Below are 19,958 nucleotides of genomic sequence, written 5' to 3' on the forward strand. Positions count from 1 at the left end.
CTTCGCCGAAAGGGTTGTCAAGCATTGGAACAGGCTGCCCAGGGAAGTGGGGGAGTCACCATCCCTCGAGGTAATTTAAAAGAGTGTAGATATGGTGTTCAGGGACGTGGTTTCGTAGTAGACTTGGCAGTGCTAGGTTAACGGTTGGACTCAATGATCTTAAAGGTCTTTTCCAACCTAAATGATTCTATGATTCTACTCTATGACTTCCACAGTTAATGCCTTTAGTGAAAAGCTGGTAATGGAAACATTTTTCAGGGACGTGGTTTCGTAGTAGACTTGGCAGTGCTAGGTTAACGGTTGGACTCAATGATCTTAAAGGTCTTTTCCAACCTAAATGATTCTATGATTCTACTCTATGACTTCCACAGTTAATGCCTTTAGTGAAAAGCTGGTAATGGAAACATTTTATGAAAACAAGTTCATGTTAAAGTGAAAATGTATTTTTAATAACTAAACTTGATCAAAGGAGGATAATTAACTAAGACATTGTGAGGTCTTCATTTATGCATAAACATAAACTAATTTATGTATAAACACACCCAAATATCAGATAGAAAGTTTTATAATTATTACAATACATAATCACAGTCAGTAAGAATCCTTAAATATCCCATAATTTGGTGACATCTTCCCAAGCCACCTAATGATTTGCTTTAAATCAAGCCAACTCAATATTTTTGGCAACTCAGTTTTACCCAGGTCTCCTTTAGGGTCCTTTTGTTTTAAAGAAATGGAAAATAAGGAAATCTCCCTCTTTTATTGTTGCCACTTAAAGAAGGAAAAGTACTGAGGTTCATCTTATTTAACTTTAGTTCTTGAAAATTAGACATCCAGTCTTAGTCTGTTATTTGGAAGCTGTTTATAAAGACCAACACACATCCATGAAGTGATTTATACACCTGTTGTAGGTGGCTAGATGAAGGTAGTCTGGGGAGTTACAGAATACACTGTATCACCTTCCTTCCTATGTTAGTGTGCAACAAGGGACATGATAATGTTTTATGATACAAAATTAAAAACATATTGATCTATCCGCAGCTATAAAAAGTTCTAAAGCTCTTCTGAAATAACGTAAAATATGCGCTTTTGAGTAGATCAACTATCTTTATGATACTGACATGAATTTCACATGCAATACTTTGAAGCGTTCTTACAATCAAGAAACTTTATTATTAAACCCTTACAATACTTTCTGCATACAAGCAGTAAATACATTTCATTAACTATAAAAATTCTAACCATTCTTTAAAAGCAAGGCAGATTTTTACCTGAAAATGTAAAGAAGATTTCATTCTGTAGACCTCCTCTCTGCATTTTTACATGATGGCATTCTGACTTAATTAATGTAACCTCACAAGAAAGTTCAGCAACAAGTTTGCTTAGTATCTGAAGCAATGCTTTCTTAAAAGAAGTATTATGAGAACTGTTGCAGGGGGCTGCGTGATACCGGGCTGTGAACTCATAGCAGTTTTTAGGATCAGAATAAGCTGCAGGAAAAAATGTGGAAGATGATAAGGAACATATATGAAGTAAAAAGAAGAAAAGTAATTTGTGTATTTGAAAATAAAATTGCTAATTTAAATCCTTATTTTATAAACAAAACCTATTTTGCACCTCCAGAGAATTTGTAATGATAAAATAGCGTATGCTGGGCCAGTTGGAAACACTGAAGAGATTTTTAGAAGTTGACATTCTTACTTATATCCATAGGTAAGTCTTACTCTTTATTCTTGTATTTTTTAAATTTTTAAACCAACAGGACATTACAGTAAAGGGATCAAGATTATGAAAGCTAAGGTTAAGCATACAAAATACCCTCTACTATGTGACACAATATTTCATCTCACACATTATGGCCAGTTATAGTAGTATGCTATATATTTTTTAGTCAACTTCACAAAAGTATTTTAAAGGGCTTAAAAACTGAATCCTCTTCCCCAGAGATCAATAGAAGATGCAGTTAATAAGATGAACAGGAATTCCTTCTCTGTGAGCAGAAGCAACTGAAAAAGCTTCCATATAGGTATGAAATTTACTTTTGTGGATGGATCAACTATTTCACCTTTACTGCGAAGCTAAATGCACACCTGGGCATCTTTTACAAGCCAATGTACCATACAATGCGTGTTTCTAGTTATTTCATGATAATCACTATACTTACCCAAAGCTGAAGATCAACAGAGCACAATAGAAAATTGGAGTAAAAGAATGAAGAACAGGGGTCATGGTGTGGGTATAATCACAGAAAGGAGAAGGGAGCGGTGGCGACGAAAGAACGAAGGAATAGAAAGTGAACCAGCTGAAAGAAGCAGCAGAACATCCAAAATATGGTACCCAATTTAGACAGCTCATTAGATCCTCTACCTTGCTTTTGCCTCCCCCATTTCCTTTCCCTTGCTGCTGCATATTCCAGATTTTTTTGTATATATGTGTGAAACTTGAATTTTGTATGCTAACATTCAGATTGGATCCTTACTGAAGGATGTAAGTCTGCATTACTGAAAACTCTAACCTTTTCCATCAAAACTGTTTTAAAGAAACCTTTTCCCTTCCAGTTCTGTCAAGCAAGCTAGCTGCTAAAAGTCATGGTTATTCCATATGAAGGCTACTGTGCCAAAGTAAAATTAATTTACATCAGAGGTTAATTTAGGTTATTGTGCTCTACCATGTTTCTAAATGATCAATGGTACGCATTTTAAATTGAAGATCAGACATAGTTCCTGCTGAAGGCAATAGGAGCTCTTGCCTACATCTCCACAAGAATAAAGTATCCTTTAAAGAAGAAAAGGAGAGCTGGTAATGAATAAATGACATTGCCTTTACAATCTTTCACTTTATCAAAGACTTTTTACCTGCTGACAGAAGGAAACGTAATCAGAACAGGAAAGAGTAAGCCAGAAATAGTACATCATTAAATGATACGTACTTAAAAAACACAATCAGGTAATAATTAAGGCATTAATGTGTGTGAAATAAATCCATACAGCTGTGCTAAAATTAATCTCATAAAGAATAATTCAGTTTAAAATTATACTATTTAAATGTTATTAAGGATTACTGCCTATTCAATTTGTTACATTTCATTATGTTTTATTTTTCTTTTTTAAAAACAACTGTATTCATAGCTTTTTCAGTCAGCCACTGAGCTTCATTTAAGGCTCTGTAAATGACATTAAATGAACTGCCTGGTAGTAACTAATATTAAAAACAGTTTCCAGAGAAACAGAATGTCTTTATCTCTGCAAATTGAATGCTAAATAAGCCTTCTTATTTAAAAATAGCAACACACATTAAAAAATAAATTTTTTTCAAGGCAACAATACACTTACCTAGATTGATAACTTACCATATATAAGATATTTTATTACGAGGTTTTTATCAGGTTGCATTGCTGTTAGCTTATAAACAATGGAACAAGTGTAAACTCCACTCAGGTTGAAGTGTCTCAATATTAAAGTTCCTGTTGGCGATATTTGCACACTGCTATTTTCTAGTAAACACAAAAATGAAATAAATTTAGTTGTCATCTTGAGAAGTGCAGAAAGTAAGGGTCCAAATGGTTATTTACTGTTAAGCTGTGCACAAAATAATAATATTAGGGATTCAGCTGAAGGCACAGGACTCAGCAACTGAAGCTGATTGGGTGTCACTCAGTTCAGCATTACACAAATATGCCTTATTGCTGCTGTGTTCTGAAGTATTGATGGACAAAGCAGTCCTAGAAACCTGTTTTTATTTGATCTCAGACATCTATTGTTCTCTCCAATAACCACTTCCAAGAGCAAAAAAATCCCAGAAAAAAAGGACAAAGTGGGCAAATAATCTCTTTTTATACCTCTATATAGTCAAACTGACTACTAACCTTTCAGTCTTCAGGGACTGCCTCATGAATTAGCTGCTCATGGTGTTTAACATGCAGTAAACTTCAAAGTAGGCAAGACAGGAAGTTCAAGTTAAGCAAGTATTGTATAACAGACCTTCCAAAAAAATTCTATGTATATGCCAAAATGAGAATCATGTATGTTTAAGATTGTAAGATAATCCTTCTGTATGGGAAGATATGCATTGTGATGGTGGCCAAAGTCTTAACACAACTCCTTAGTTCAAGGCAGAGAGGAAGTAGGATCCTACTTCAAAGGACAAATGATGAGCATGGTTCTTTAACTAGGTTTTTAAAGAGAAAGGAAAGCACTGCTTAAGGTCAGATTTGGGCACTGATAATGAGCCATACAGTTGTCCCATGTAGCCTGCATGTGGGTTACATGATGACAGTTGATGAGTCCTTTCCTGACTTGAAAAGTCCTCAGGCAGTAACAATATATATATGGGTTTCTCAAATAGTAATATGCAGCCCATCTTGCTGGCAGCTGTCAAAGAAAACCTTGGGAACCACTAGATTGGAGTCAATTATAATAGACTTCAAGGTAAGATACTCACTTTGATACAATATTTTGAGAATGGATTTTTGTTTCCATTTCCAGATGCCAAAAAAAAAAATCTTCTTAACATCCTAAATAATTTAGACCTTTTATGTAGATGATGGAAGCTTAGACAATTAGTGTGGTGCGAAAGCAGCATATTTTTAGACTGAAAAAATCAATGCTAAGGACATGAGATCTATCCTACACACATCTTAGGGCTTTTACTACAGACTAGTCCTAATCTGGTTTTACAGATTGAGCACACATTATTTCTTGAAGCAAACCTTTCCAATTAGCTTCATCCAAAAGGAATCCAGTTTGTGCACTCAAAGACCAGACCATGATCTGAACAAAATGTGGTAAGTGGGTACAGTCAAGCAATTCACTTCAAAGCCACACTCCTATTCAAACTAACATGTTACTGTAGATGCACACTGATTTTCTTGGTATGTGATTTTAAGAAAAATATTGGGAAAAAAATAGCCTGATTGAAGTGCCTCTTTTTACATACTTGGCAGGAGTGTGTAGGACAACTTTGTTCCTCAAGAAACCATTTAATCTTTTAATTAACTTAATTTTGTCATATATATATCACTGTGCTTAAAAAAAGAATTCAAGTGCTGATAAAAAAGAGTACTATTAAAAAGACTGAAAGTGCAAATTCTTTGACAAGAATAGTTTGGGATTCCGTATCAGCCTAGGCTCTCACATTAATGGCACAGTCTTTCATTTTTTGGATGATGAAGAGGTTTTTAATCTGATGATGAGATACTCAGGATGCTAAGTCTGTAAACTAGGATGTCATTTGCTACTGTATGCTGGAATAACTATCAGATTAATATTGTCAGAAAAACAGCATAGATTTAAGAACTATAGTTCTAATCTTTGGCATATGCAACTGCCCTGTGTGGGCCAAAAGCAACACCACTGTTAGCTGACTAGATAGCTGTAGCACCTTTAAGATATATCACAGACAGCTTTGCTATACTTATAAATGCATTACTGAACTGCAAGGATGACAAGAAGTCTGCAAAGGACAAAGCTTGGAAATCCAGTGAAGAGATCTGGTCACAAATATTTTTTGAACGTACATCAGCAGAAATGGAAAAGTGAAGCGTTCTTCTGGTGGATTGAGTCACTGAGTTTATTACAGAATTTTATTCTACCTTGAACAATGAATGCTTCATATACCAGAAAAGATCAGAATGTTTACACAGTAACCATTAATTATTCTAATGGTATGTCTGTGTGTGAAGAATCTCCTTTTGGATCATGAAATCAAGAGTATGTCATGTTGTGGTGGGTTTTTTTCCCAAGTGTTATAAAAGAAACCTCACTTAAAATGCCTTCTTCCATGGGATTATCTGGATGAATACTTCCTACTCAGATGAATTTGGGTTCAGAAAACAGACTGTTAGCTTTAAAATCAAATTTTAAAAGTGATTAAGCTATCCACCCTTTTCTTAAATCTAATATTTTTTCCATGTTATTCCTCTGCAGGAGGTTCAGTAAGACAGGTGAGCAGGACTTCATATCACATTTTGTGATGTGAATTACATTGTATGATTTAATATGCCTCTGTTACACAGGAGGCATTTCACATGCCTGATGGACAAAAAAGCAATGTGATCACGTTCAGAGGTTCCCTGGAGTCAGTGAAAACTGGCATGATTTAAAACAGAAGTTCCTTTTTAATTCATGCTAAGAGAGGAAGCTAGACCATTTTCCAGGATCCTCAGGAATTAGAAGGGTGCAAAACAGAGCTAGTCCTATGAGAATTATGTTACGGAGACTTATCTTTCCATACCCTTGTATAATTATATTTAAAACTAAGTGTTCCTATATTTTAGTTTCTCTGTTTACTAAACTTAAAACCAATAGATTGATTCTCCTTCCAGTTCTTTCAGTGCAAAAAATAGTTACTCCCCATCCTCCCACCCCATCTCTCATTCAGACCAATTTTACAGTAGAGCAAATTCTGTATTTTGAATTTATGTATCAAGAACAAAAGTAAATGACAGCAGAATCAGGCCAATGGACTTTTCAGAAACAGATTTTTCAGACATTTAGAAACAGCTATCAATCCAGATCATAAATTCTAATCTTCAGATTAAACTACTGAGCATGTTCATATTTAAATATGCAATATCTAAAGATGTCCAAATAGGTAAATTCAGTGATGAATTACACATGTACAGAACCAACAGCTAACAAAGTATATAATAAACTTGAGTTCACCTGAAAAGTTTCTTAGGAATGAAACATACTCTGCTTTGTAGTCCAGACAGGACTCTGACAGTCTGTCAGGAAACATGTACAAGTCATGTATCAGTTATAAGGATAGCATGAGTATACAGATATACACATCTACTAAAAGCAGCTTCATATTTCTTCTGATTCTCTTTCCTTCCCTCTCCACAGAACTGTTTGATAGACCAATAATAATAGGTTTTAGAATATCTGGGGGTTAGCTTGTAGTTGAAAGTCTGAGTGCAGTATTTAATTTGTCAGTTGCTTTATTTTACAAAACTATAGTACACAATTTTTTCAGTCCTATGAAAGGACAGTCACAATCTTCCAACTCAAATATTCCTTCTATGCATATATTAGGTGGCAATGTGTATGAAAAGCAGTAGATTTCCTGTAAATCCAAATTCCTAGGTTCATTTTCACCAAACTAGAACATGCCTATTCCAATGTCTGCATTTGGAAATAAAGATCAAAACGCTTTCTCTTTTTTGTTCTATTTAGCTGTTCAGAACACCAGCAAAAATGCTGGTTTATGCAGTAAAACTTTAAGATCCAGAACATAAGAATCAATTATTTTAAAGTTTTTTCCTCCATTTAAAGTGTATTTTGAAAAACTCTTATTTTCAACCAGCCCAACAGCTGTTCAAAAACTTCAAAGTACAATTTCCAGATCTTAGTGCAAAAGAGTCACTATGCTAAGTGAAGAAAAATGACTCGCTAATTTTAAAGTTGTAATGATTTTAAATTACATTTTGTACAGTATTTAATTTTTCATTACTCTTTCAACTGCACATAAGTGGACTGAAACTATCTGTGAACAAATCTGCTTGTTCAAAAAACAGAACTGTTTTGTTATGGCTACAGAAGGAAAAGTGTTTACTGCTCTTTGTGAGCTTCTATTGTAGCCATGATGTTTGATGTATATAGCTAGACAGACTTTTGGGGCACAAAACACCTTCTTAGGGTGTGTGTCAACGGCTGGTGTGCCTGAAAAAGAATCTGATTTTTCTAGCTATGACAGATAGTACAATGAAAGATAGGCTCTTTTCCTACAGATTTTATGCTTAAATAATTGCATTTATTGGGAAGCGTTCCAAGAAGCAGTATTTTGTTAATCTTTCCTAAAACTCGATTCACGATTCTACATTTCCACCAAAAGGATTCTTTTCTTTCCTACAACCACACTGAAAAAGTATGAAATAGTTTATCAAGCAAGGTTTATGAATCCTAATTGCCTACTGTTAAGGAGATTCGCTATGATAGATATTAGAAGACTAACTAGTCACACTAAAACCCAGATGATTTTTACCACTTAGAGAGGATTACACCTGTTCTAAAAGGAGGCTGAATGATCAAAATCTTTTACACAGCAAACGTTTCATGAGCTAGAAACTTTAAATAGCTTTTTGTCTGCTTATACTTTCTTTTCTCTGAATCAAACAAAAATGAATGTGACAACAGCCTTAGGAGACTAAGTATCTTTGTGGTATTTACCCAAAATTGTGGTGGCTGAAGCTGAAGTCCTCTCATTACCACTTTTTAAAAATAATTTTTCTAAAACCTCTCTCAAAGAATGCTAAAAGTTCTTTCTGAGGGTGAAGTCTGTTATTAGATTCAGAGCAAAAACACAGTGTAGTGTTAGATGTCATATAAATGTGAAATGCTGTACTATGAAGGTTGGCATGTAAAGGATTAAGAATGAAGACTCACAATGGTGTAAATGGTATTTCAGATTGTGTAACAGGAAAAGTTACTTGAAAATATAAGACCAAGGACAGAGTTCTGATAGACAGCAGTATAGACTAAGAGGAAAGCAAATAGGATTTGGAAACACTGCCATTGTACAAGGATGAATGGTTCATAAACTAAATTGTAAACTAAAATAAGAGATTAAACAGGTTTATAAATTCATCACAATGCTTATTGTCTTTTTTAAAAATGAAATTACACTAAAGGGTAAATGAGACATACACGGAAGGAAACAAAAAATAGAACTCGGGTTCCCTGCTCAGACTTGAAAAGATACTGATGATGAGCCAGTCATGATCTCTAAGCAATCCTAGTTATGTGAGAAAAATAAGGTATGTACAAGTAGCACAACATACTCCATGCAGAAACAATGATTTGGGGTTTTCATGCCATACTAGCAGATTGGGACAATGATTTCATTAGAGGCATCTTTCTGAAAAGGAATGTTTACATTCTCCATGAGCAGATTAACCAGAAGTTGAAACTGGCAGGGAATGTGAAGGACCAACAGAAACACATGCAGTTGAGGAAGAGCAATAAAAATGTTGGCTCCAGGCTGAATGGGGCTGAATGACCTAGTGACAAATGACATGGAAAACACTGAGGTACGCAACGCCGCCTTTGTTTCACTCATTCCTAGCAAGGGCTGCTTTCCAGCCCTGCCCCAGGCTCTACCAGAGTTTAGGGGAGATGCTACAGGGAGAGAGCAGTGTGGTGGTAGGGACTTACTTAAGTGAGCTGGACATATACAGGTTTATAGACCATAATGATATTTATCTGAGGATGCTGAGGGAGCTGACTAATTAATGACTGTTGTCTGTTTTGATGGTCATGAGGTCCCCAATGACCAGAAAGACCAAAAAAATACATCCATCATAAAAATAGGCAAGGAAGAAGACCCATGGAATCACAGGTCAGCCATCCTCACCTCAGGCCTTGCAAAGGTTATAGAACTGCTGGAAGTCATTTCCAGATGCATGAATGCCAAGACAGTGATTGAGAACAGGCAGCATCAATTTGCCATTGGCAAATCATGGCTGACCAGCCTGAGTGTCTTCTGGAACTAAATGACTGCCTCTGAGGGTGAAAGGAAAGCAGTAGATGTCATATACACTGAAAGCCTTCAGCAAGGATTTCAGTATGGTCCTCCATCACATCTTGTAGCCCAGCTGTGGACACATGGACTGGATAAGTGGAATACAAGATGGATGAAAAACCGTCTGCATCGTCATTTTGAAGATTGGTCTACCTAGCAGCCAGTTATGAAGAGCTTTCCTCAGGGCTGATAAAAGCACCAGAACTGCTTAACGTCTTTACCAGTGGCCTACACCACAGGACTGAATGCCTTCTGGTCCAGTATGCAAAAGACATCAAATTGGCGGGGGGGGCGCTGATACACTACAGGACATTGCTGCCATTCAGTGGGACCTTGCATGACTAGAAAGACAGTCTGCCAAAAACCTCATGAAGTTCAACAGTGATAAATGCAAAGTCCTGTGCCTGAGACAGAATAAAAGCAGCAACATATGCAGATGGGGACCAGATGACTTGGGAGCAGCCCTGCAAAAAAGTACCTGGGAGTCCTGGTGGCTTTTAAACTGAACATGAATCAGAAAGTTTTGCAGCAGTGAAGGCTAACTACATACTGGGCTGCATTAGCAACAGTATATCCAGCAGATCAAAAGAAGTGATTATCCTTTCCCTACTCAGCGCTCATTTGGGCACTGTGGAACACTATGTCCATTTTTGACTCCTCAGTACAAGACAGATACTAACAAACTGGAGCAAGTCAACAAGAAGGCTTCTGAGATGATTAGGGAGTTGGAGCATAGGACAAGAGGCAGAGTAAACTGGGATTTTTACCCTAGAGAAGTCTAAGGAGGGAACTGCAGTCCTTCACTAAGGGGAGATACAGGGAAGAATAACCCACACTTTTTAAGAGGTGCACCACAAAAGGACAAGCAGCAACAATGACAAGTTGCAATATGGGAAATTATGATTGAAAATAAGAAAAAAAGAGGAACAGGTTGCACAGAAAAGACAGAAAATCTCCAAGGATAGAGATTCCCCACACTCAAGTAGTCATGGCCCTGAGCAACTTCATATCTGAAGGTAGTCTGTCATTGAGCAGGCACTTGGGCTAGATCACACTGCCCATCATCCTATTATTCTATCCTTGCAGAACACTCCCAGCTGTCTCTCAGTGCAGCAAAGAATGTCATCCTCAGCCTCTGTTGCATCCAGCATGCCCTACTCCATCTAGTACCCTTTAGAGATGGCACCATTCTTTACAGAGATCTGAAAATGTGTTTTAGTTTGGTTATCTCACCCCTTTCTTTCTGAAAAGTTAAAGCTAATTTATACGATTTACACAACTCGCAAAGTATCCTCAGTTACTTCTCCATTTACATTCCCACCTTTATAACCCTCATGCTGCTTTGGGGGGGGGAGTGGGGGGAAGGGGCGAGGGTGTGGGGGGACATGTAAGAAAATAAATCCTTACCTGAAGAAAGACCACCACCTGGTCCATTCCACTGGAATATTGGATCAATCAGTTCTAAGTTTCGCAGATGATTTGTAAGACATAAAATACGTGGACTGTTGTGATTCAGCTTGACATAAACTTTAACTGAAAAAAAATTATCATTAGCATCAAGTATTTATCAATGGTTCACTAACAGTGAGCTATATAAATTTCAAGACAGTGGTTCAACAATGATCTTGAATGGAGTTCTAATTTTGGGACTGGTTCTGTTATCTCTACCATCAAAATTAAATACAAAATAAAGCGCAGGTTTGTTTTCTCTGGAAAATAAAATTAAGAGAGTTCTTTCTAGTTCTAGGCTTATCTGGTTGTGTAAACAAGAAGCACAGTGCACTGTAACATCCTCCTGAAGGGAGTATGTCACTTAGTAGGTTCTCACAAGCACGGGCTCCTGCCACGTTCTGTCTCAATTGGTCTCCAACTCACACATGGAGAGAGTGAAGCTGCAAGATACGCAGACTTGACAGCTTGCTGTTTCCGTTCTATTAGCAATTGCCTTTTACCAGTGCACAATGTATTTGCTTAAAAAGTGTTTAATGTTGTAGCTCACTAAATGGTAAGCTGCGTATTATTTAATTCAGACATAATGAGGTTGGAAGCAAACTGAGTAAGGTAAGGATTTACTTAGCCTTTTCCCACGGTAAAGCAGGTGTGCATGTCTTGTATGCGATTTGTAGCACACAGGTGCTTCTAGATCTTCAGTTGTTTCTAAAAAGTACGATTGGTGTAGTCATAATCACTTCCATAATATGCAGGATTTCAGTGTGCACAATTTGTTTTATTTCCCTTCCCACTGACATACTGCAAAGCATTTGTCCTCTTCAGAAGCATAGGATGCTAGATATTTATGCTCTAGTGAGGTCTAAACTTGAATATACCATGCTCAGCATCAGGCTACCCTAATGCCACTGAAAAGCTACAATTAGTGTAAAACATTACAGCTACTACATTTGTGATTTGGAGAATCTGACTAATAATTAAAACTGAATCAAATAAGCAGATAACCACAATGTTATCTTACCATTGACTATTTCAGATTCCCTGCAAGTGGAAGTCAGTTTAAGTATTTGTTGCAGGAAGGGATTAATGCTCAGAAAAACAGTTTTCACTTTTCCATTGTGGCAACTGGTGGTAATGCCACCACAGTTTTCTCTCCTCTCCAAGTATGATTGTTCGCTTTCATTAAAAAATGAAAAGCCACTTACGTTCACATTACAGTATTAAGTTGTTTAAACAGAATAAAGACTTAGATATAACATTTAATACATAAGAGTAACTTCAGAATTTTGCTAGTCTTTAGATCAGGAGGTATGTCCATCCCAGCTAGTAATCAGTTTTTTACAGTAGCTTATATTACAGAAAACAGCAAAGTATATATTTTCAATTGTACAATAGTATATCATGGAAATAAATGTCATTTACAGGTGGTGTTTCAGTTTTTAACCCTGAAGCATGAAAATTAATATGAATTCTACATGTTAGTGCAACTGCCAATATGAGTAGTCTTTTTTCAATTGCAAACCCTTAATACTTGTTCTCAGAATTTACTAACCGACTGGCTTTAGTAATAGTCTATTGAGGCATAATTGTATACGTTGCATATCTCTCCCACTTCACATTTTGTTTTTTATTTCCTCAAGGTTGCTTTGTTCTGTCTTGTAGCAATATTAAAAAAATTACATATCCATAATAAAAAGTAACAAAATTATGGTGTCATTATTATCATAACCTGCCAAGATGGTAAATTCTGTCCCACCACTGTAAATTTCCATGACAGTTTTGTAAACATGTATCATAGGAATAATATAACAGAAGGGCATCTGATAGAAAATAATGGCTGAAAAAATATCTACCGGCTATAACCTTATTCTTCTTCTTTCAAAATAAAGTCTTACTCTTTAAATTGAAGTTATTTGCTATTTTCCTTATTTGTTCATATTCTCTCCATTATAAAAATATTTACCTTAGATGGTGATCCGAAAAAGAACATTTATGTCAGGTATTTTAAAAGTGAAGGATTTTAATAGTGTAGCATTGTATTTAACCAAATTCTGGTGAAAAAAACCCTCAAAATAGAGATGTTGCCCAGCATCTCAAAAGAACACTGGAGCCAAGTCTGGTATACTCACAATGGTCTGTCCCAGAGAAGGTAGAAACATTCTTTATTAATACTAAATTGTTTTTAGAAACAGAGTTGGGACAAAACATTTTAATCTTGCTTTCTAACTTTCAAATTGCCCTGTGCCATTCGAGTAGTAGCCATGTTTACAGACATGAGTCAGAATCAGAAGAGAGAAAAAGTACACCAATAGGATGAACCTTAGACCACTCAGAGCCATTATTTAACATTAATGCTAAATAATATTATAAGTTAAACTACTAAGAGACACCTTTAAAAGCAAATTATTTCCCAGAATTGTTTCACCTTTGGACAAAAATTGATATGTCTAAGAATTTGTACCAAAAAAAGGTCAAAAAATGTTGCCTTTTAGCATTCCCCCAAACAACAGAAGTATCACTTCTAGATATGCTACTAGTAAAGCTATAACTGGAAAACACACATGGAGAAAACTATGGGGAAGAGTATTAATGAAACCAAGCCGGCAATGTGCATTTAGAGAAAAAGCAACATGAGTAAATATATGACAATGAGGAACCGCCTGGTCTTTAATTTAATTTTCAGATTTTCCAATAATTGTTTTGTTTAATGAGAAGAGAAAGTGATAATATTCTGGAGTTAGATGAATTTAACTGAGAAAGCAATTAATTATTCTCTCTTCTTAATTTCTGTTGTAGCATATAACATAAATTTTGAATCTCAGGTTCTGTGTACATAACAAGATGAAGTCGGAATACCTACAGTGCAAGAAAGCAGCATTTCGGAGCACGAGTCATACAGCCAGGTGGAAGAGTACACAGAACATTGTTATTTTTATAACAATTACAGAAAATAATTTTCTTGGTTTCATAAAAGTTATGAGTAAGAATAAAAAAACCTATGAAAAATAAATTCCAATGACAGAAATATATGCTGTGGGATAGCCTATTAAATATACATAAGTCAGTACAGAATTGTAATTTATAAAACCACTTAAAACCATTTAAAACAATTTAGTTAATTAAACCACTTAAAACCATTTAAAACAATTTAACAACAAGGCATATGATAAAGAAGGGCCTTTTCTTGGTAAAAACAGTGTTTTCACTAAAATTGTTATATTATGTTTAAAGAAAAATACCTGGAAATACGATAGATCCCACTATTTTTAAGCTATTGTGTCTTGGCCCTCCACTTCTTAAAAATCTCTTTGAGGGCTGAACTGTTAAAAGATAAAACCATGGCATTAATACAACTATTTAATTTGTCTGAAAAAGCAAGCAGCATACTTTAGGTTAATCTACACTCTTAATAGACTTGTTCATCAATGGATATTAAGTTAATACTTGCCTAATGTCTTATACAACGCATGACTCTCATTAAGGCAACAAAAAACAATGACAAAGGCCTGATATAGAAAAAGCATCCTTATTCTGAACAGCACTTAAGTTTAGATTTAGTTTTAAATATATTCATGTTTTACAAAAGAACTGTCACATTTTAAATTAAGACTGTCCAAAATGGGGATAATGGGGATACGCACTGTCCAAAATGAGGATAAAATTTAGCTGCATTGTTACGATACCCTCAGTCAGGATGTCAATCAATGTGTATACTGACCATTAATGAAGTAATGAGCTTGGGTTCTGTCATGATTGTGATTTTCTTAATTTCCCCATTGAAAGAAATATAAGGTATTTTATGGCTATTTTAATTTGCATTTCTTCTATTTTAAATAGAAATTAAAAACATGTTCATAAAGTTTGCAAAGCTTTGCAAGACATACAAGGTGTCTGAAAGAAAACTGAAGTCTCTTTCAGGTGGGCATTCTAATACAGTCAGATCTGAGTTTCTTTTACAGAGTTTCCAGAGATAAAGAACTGAAGCCAGCAGAAAGATAATGGGTATTAGACCTCTCAGCATTTTGTGTTCTTTGTCTCCACCTCCTGCTTGGAAAGAACGTGGGCTAATGGGAGTTAAGGTATGCTTGTGATTTCCAATTCTTTTGGGGAATCTGGGAAAGAAAGTAAATAACAAAGGAATAGAACGCCTTGAATACAAAAGACAGCAATAAAATACTGAACATATCATCAGTAGCAATTATTTTATGGAGATGGGCTAAATAATTATGTGGCACCAGATCAGTGCTTGTTGCTAACTTAGGTTCAATATTAAAAAAACTAAAAGCAACAATAAATACTCTGGTAAACTGGTTATAGATTAAGGCATTTGTTGGGGGCAATGAGAATGGGGTCGAGTCCCGGCTTTGTTTTGATTTATCTTGATTTAAGCAATAATGGGAAATTATCAATTCACTACTTCTCTACAGTGTTGTTATGGAAAACAGAAGCAAGGCAGATTCTTCAGCTATCAGGACAAGATAATCAAGGTAAGTTAAAAGAACTGCCTGTACTTTTGATTTATTGATTTAAGCAATAATGGGAAATTATCAATTCACTACTTCTCTACAGTGTTGTTATGGAAAACAGAAGCAAGGCAGATTCTTCAGCTATCAGGACAAGATAATCAAGGTAAGTTAAAAGAACTGCCTGTACTTGTCATTTCAGAATGTAAGCAGAGTATGCCACTGAAAATACTTAGAAAGTAGGAAGAAATAAAACCTTGCTTGAGAAAAAAAAAAAACTGAGAGAAGATAATCATAAGAGTAGTCTCATGTATGATGGATTTCTGTGATTAACGGTTTAATTTACTTTGCAATGTGCCACTTCCACGACATTGTTTGAGGAGCAAAATTTTTCAAATAACTTCATTTTCCCCAAAGACCTTCTAGAAGGATTGGAGAGTTTTTACTGAAAAACAAAATGGATTCAAATTTTCTCACCGGAATATTTACGTTAAGTCTTTGAGCAATCTGCTGCACTGGCAGAAACAAAACTAATTTTTCACTAAAATTCAGCTCCCAAAAGAACATGATCAGATTCTGCATTGACAACAATCAGCATATGCTTGATTTTAATAAAAGCGTTCTAATTTATAGCAAATTATAAATCCTACCTGAAAAACAGCCCGTTTTAAAATTCCTTCTGCCACTATTATCTGTCCACATGATCCATTAATATTTTATGAACTGTCAAGTTGATTTATATATCATCATTGGAAAGGAAAAACATAATCCACCAAAAACAAATTAATGAGAGAAAAACTGAAAACAACAATCTTATACAGAAAGTATTGGAAGTTTATGAGAAGGCGACTGAACAAATGCATCTAGAAAAGTTAAGCATTGCAAACTGACAAGGTATGAGCAGATATACATAACTTTATGGGATGTTAGGCACTATTTAATCAATGCAAAAGGAAAGTAGTATTTTTTTACAATAATAATTTAAACCCAAAGATGGAGCTCTTGAACTGTTTATTTAAAAAGAACTAGAAAAAGTGGAAGCAATATGGTTACTGAAGGAAGATAATCTAAAACTTCTGGAATTACTTTTTTGGTATCTTCAATGACAATGCATGCTAGGTTTTGAGAAAGTCAGCTTAAATGCTCTTTCATGTGTATACACGTTTCATTTGCATAGCAGCCATTGCAGCCAGTAAATGTTTCTGTCTGCAAATGAATCGCAACTCTCATATGCTCTTTCCCTCATTTTCTACACTGCCTTTTAAATTTTTTTCAAGCCTTTTTTCAGGTTTTCTACTCGAATTCAGTTGCTCTCCTCCTAATCACCTGGAATTTAAATGGCACCTCCTGCAGCAGTTTCTAGCAAAAATGACCTTCCGGTTCTCACTCTCTGTTTTAAGAGTGCATATGATCAGATTAAAAAAAAGCTTTTCATAGAAAAATAAAGTATCAAGAGGTCATTAAGTCCCACAGAAAGAGCAACAAAACCAATGAAGGACAAGGGAAGTGCTTAAACTGCATTTTAAAGTCATTAAATATATTATTCCATCCCTTCAATTTGAACCTGCATTTAACAAGCAGTGAGAAAAGCTAAGTTTCACCCATTTTTGAGAAAAGTCAGTGAGATTTCTGAATTAATTCCGCCAATTAAGTTTTTTAAGCAGGCCAATGCACTAGAAATACATAGGGTCTGATTCCTCATTGTCTTGTACTTCTTACAGACATAATACAAGGTGTGAGCAACAGTTCCTTTTGCAGAATAACACAGATGAAGAAAAATAGTTTTACATCACTATCAGACACATGGAAGTTTAGCGTAATTCATCCCCAAGTCCGGGGTGATTCAAACTTCCCAGCTGCCTAAAAAGCCATTCCTGAAGACTGGAATTCAAGGGTACATTTGCCATATAAAGTAGCTATGTTACCTGAGGATTCATTGGGTGAGTTTAAAATCTGATGGAGTTAAATTCAACAGCTTTACTACTAATTTATGCCACCGAAACAGGCCAAAGATCTTGCAGAGAGTTAAATTTAAGTGTAAAATGCTAACACCCTGTTTGATGCATTTAAAATCTACTTGGCAGATGTATAAATTCTGCCCAAACACTGAGAGAAATTGAGCTCATGTATTTCTAATGGGTTCTGCCTACAGGGGGAAGAGTCTCAATTCAAGATCAGAAGTAGCAGGCGGATTGTACCTGCACAGACAAACAACCCCTCCTGCTCCTCCCTGGTCGGAGGGAGTTACAACAGTGCAGGTGAAGAGGGGTCCCTTCCCACTTCCTGCCCGAAGGAGGAAGCCGGGTAGGTTAGTACTCACCGAATCAGCATTCATTCCTATGCCCATTGAGTCGAAAGGGAATGCCATTCACCCACTTCAAGTTTCACATAAAGTATATTCTACTATTTCATAAAAGATTTTATTCTGAATCTTTCAGTCTTAAAATGAACATTACAGTTGCAAAAATAATCAGAAAATTAAATTTGATCTGAAAATTGCAGTGGCAGGAAACGGAGTTTAAAATGAGCCTTAAATAAACAATCAATTTATTAATTAATAAAATACTGTATTACTAGAATGTTCAATTGGCAGAGTTTCAATTCATTTATTTAGAAATGAAAATTCTATGAAGCAATAGGAAAAGATTTATTTAAGTTGTGGTAATTGCTAAAAGTTTTTTCAAAGTAATTATGTTTTGAGATAATTTTTGTAAAGAGATTTCTGCACCAAAAGAGTATATAAATAGCAACGCTACTTACTTAAGTTATTTTTGCTCAATCATGCTAATAGTCAAGTGTTTTTCTATATCCAAGTATTTTAATTACAGCTGGCATTTCTAAGCTGCCTATTGATGGTAAGTGCTGTGCAGAAATATTACCATTTCTATTACTAGTCATATGAAAGTCATATAAGAGAAACCAAACTTCAGTTTTTAATGTCTCAGTTAAGTTTAACCCGTTTGACAAAAAGCCTGCAAGATATGAACCATATCATGTTTTTCAAGTAGGCCTTCATATTTCCCTTCTGACAATTACACCACTAACACATTTCATAAGTTTAAAAGGAAATTTCTTTTCCTTATCATATTGCAAGCTAAAGTTTAAAATGTTGTCTCTTTTCAGTTAGATAGAAACGTCCTTCAGATGGCTCAGAAAAGTCAAATGCAGCTAGGCCATTTTAAGAAACATCCTCCACGTTGTCCTCAAAAGTTTAATTATTCACGTAAGGAAAAATACATAAGCCAAAACCGTCAGCATTAGTAAACAGAAAAACAAAATGAAAAACCCTTGAAGAAAAAGGTTCATATTCTTTACACCAGTCTGAACTCAGACTATATAAATAACACCCCGGTGCAATAAAATTGAACTAAGTGGTTTTTTTGTAATTGACAATGTCTATTATGCCTACTAAAACCAAAGATAGAAGAAATACTATGACAACAAGGTTTCAGTGAATATATACTGAAATACTGCACATGGTTTTCCCTTTTTTTGTCAGAGAATAGAAGAACTTTGAACTTCACCTCTGATCTTGCTCCTGGAAAAGACCTTGACTTTCTAAAGGAACTGGTGAAACTCAATCATAACCAGATCATGGAATAAGAAGATCTGACACGTATGCACACTAATGTACAAATTAAATAATCTAACTTAATACTATCAGAAAGCCTAAGTGATTTATGATGGTCAAATTTTAAAACCCCACTAGGAAGCAGAGACTGTCATTTCAGGGCATTCCCAGTCTTACAGTTGAGAGGCCATACAACTGAATTTCCCAATCAGTGACAGCTGACAGCTGCAATTATGCACACAGTGGATACAAGGTCAGCACTAGTACACCAGAAATGTACAGTCTTGGTATCCTACCACATAACTATTTCTGTACCTCAGAGCCTTCAACAAAATGATGCAGCTCTTTTAGCTGAGTACCAGAGTTACCAGCTACTCACTGCCCATGCAACTCACCTGTGGTGTTAGACCCCCTCAGGCATGCAGCTTCTTTGGTACCTAGATACCTCTCCCCAGCACTCACTGTTCATTTTTGAGGAAAAAAAAGGTTACTTAGATAATCCTTTAGCTTTCCTGCATCCATCTCCACCTCCACATGTGGAAAGTAAGTTTAATCCCACTGGTGGGTATGGTGGGTGTAGGTGGGCAAAAGCACTGACAGGTATTTAACAAAACCCACAGGGGAAAGCTGGATGTTAAGGGCACAGCTCCTGTTTTATGGAACAACACACCCCAGATATAAACGCAAACTTGAAACTACCAGGCTGTAAAGAGGGTCACATATGTAGCGACACATGTATCTGCTTTTGTAGAACAGTGTAAATAAATGCATGAGGGCAAGTCTTATGAGGAGCGGCTGAGGGAACTGGGGTTGTTTAGCCTGGAGAAAAGGAGGCCGAGGGGAGACCTCATCGCTCTCTACAACTACCTGAAAGGAGGCTGTAGCAAGGTGGGTGTCGGTCTTTTCTCCCAAGTAACAAGCGATAGGACGAGAGGAAATGGCCTCAAGTTGTGCCA

General features: G+C 35.8%; 1 protein-coding gene across 1 annotated transcript in view; it reads right to left on the bottom strand.

Moving 5' to 3' along the window:
* The window catches only part of ZPBP (zona pellucida binding protein), a 29,353-nt gene extending 11,575 nt beyond the window's left edge, over positions 1-17,778 (bottom strand). The window contains exons 1-7 of the mRNA XM_019473028.1: positions 17,752-17,778; positions 15,909-16,007; positions 15,491-15,531; positions 14,208-14,290; positions 10,927-11,052; positions 3,350-3,493; positions 1,272-1,490 (exon numbers count right to left, since the gene is read on the bottom strand). Of these exons, the coding sequence (XP_019328573.1) occupies positions 1,272-1,490; positions 3,350-3,493; positions 10,927-11,052; positions 14,208-14,290; positions 15,491-15,531; positions 15,909-16,007; positions 17,752-17,778 (739 nt within the window). The remainder of the gene's footprint in view (positions 1-1,271; positions 1,491-3,349; positions 3,494-10,926; positions 11,053-14,207; positions 14,291-15,490; positions 15,532-15,908; positions 16,008-17,751) is intronic.
* Between the last annotated feature and the right edge of the window lie 2,180 nt (positions 17,779-19,958).

The sequence above is a fragment of the Aptenodytes forsteri genome, unplaced genomic scaffold (assembly GCF_000699145.1).
Source record: "Aptenodytes forsteri isolate BGI_AS27 unplaced genomic scaffold, ASM69914v1 Scaffold150, whole genome shotgun sequence".
In the NCBI taxonomy this organism is placed as follows: Eukaryota; Metazoa; Chordata; class Aves; order Sphenisciformes; family Spheniscidae; genus Aptenodytes; species Aptenodytes forsteri.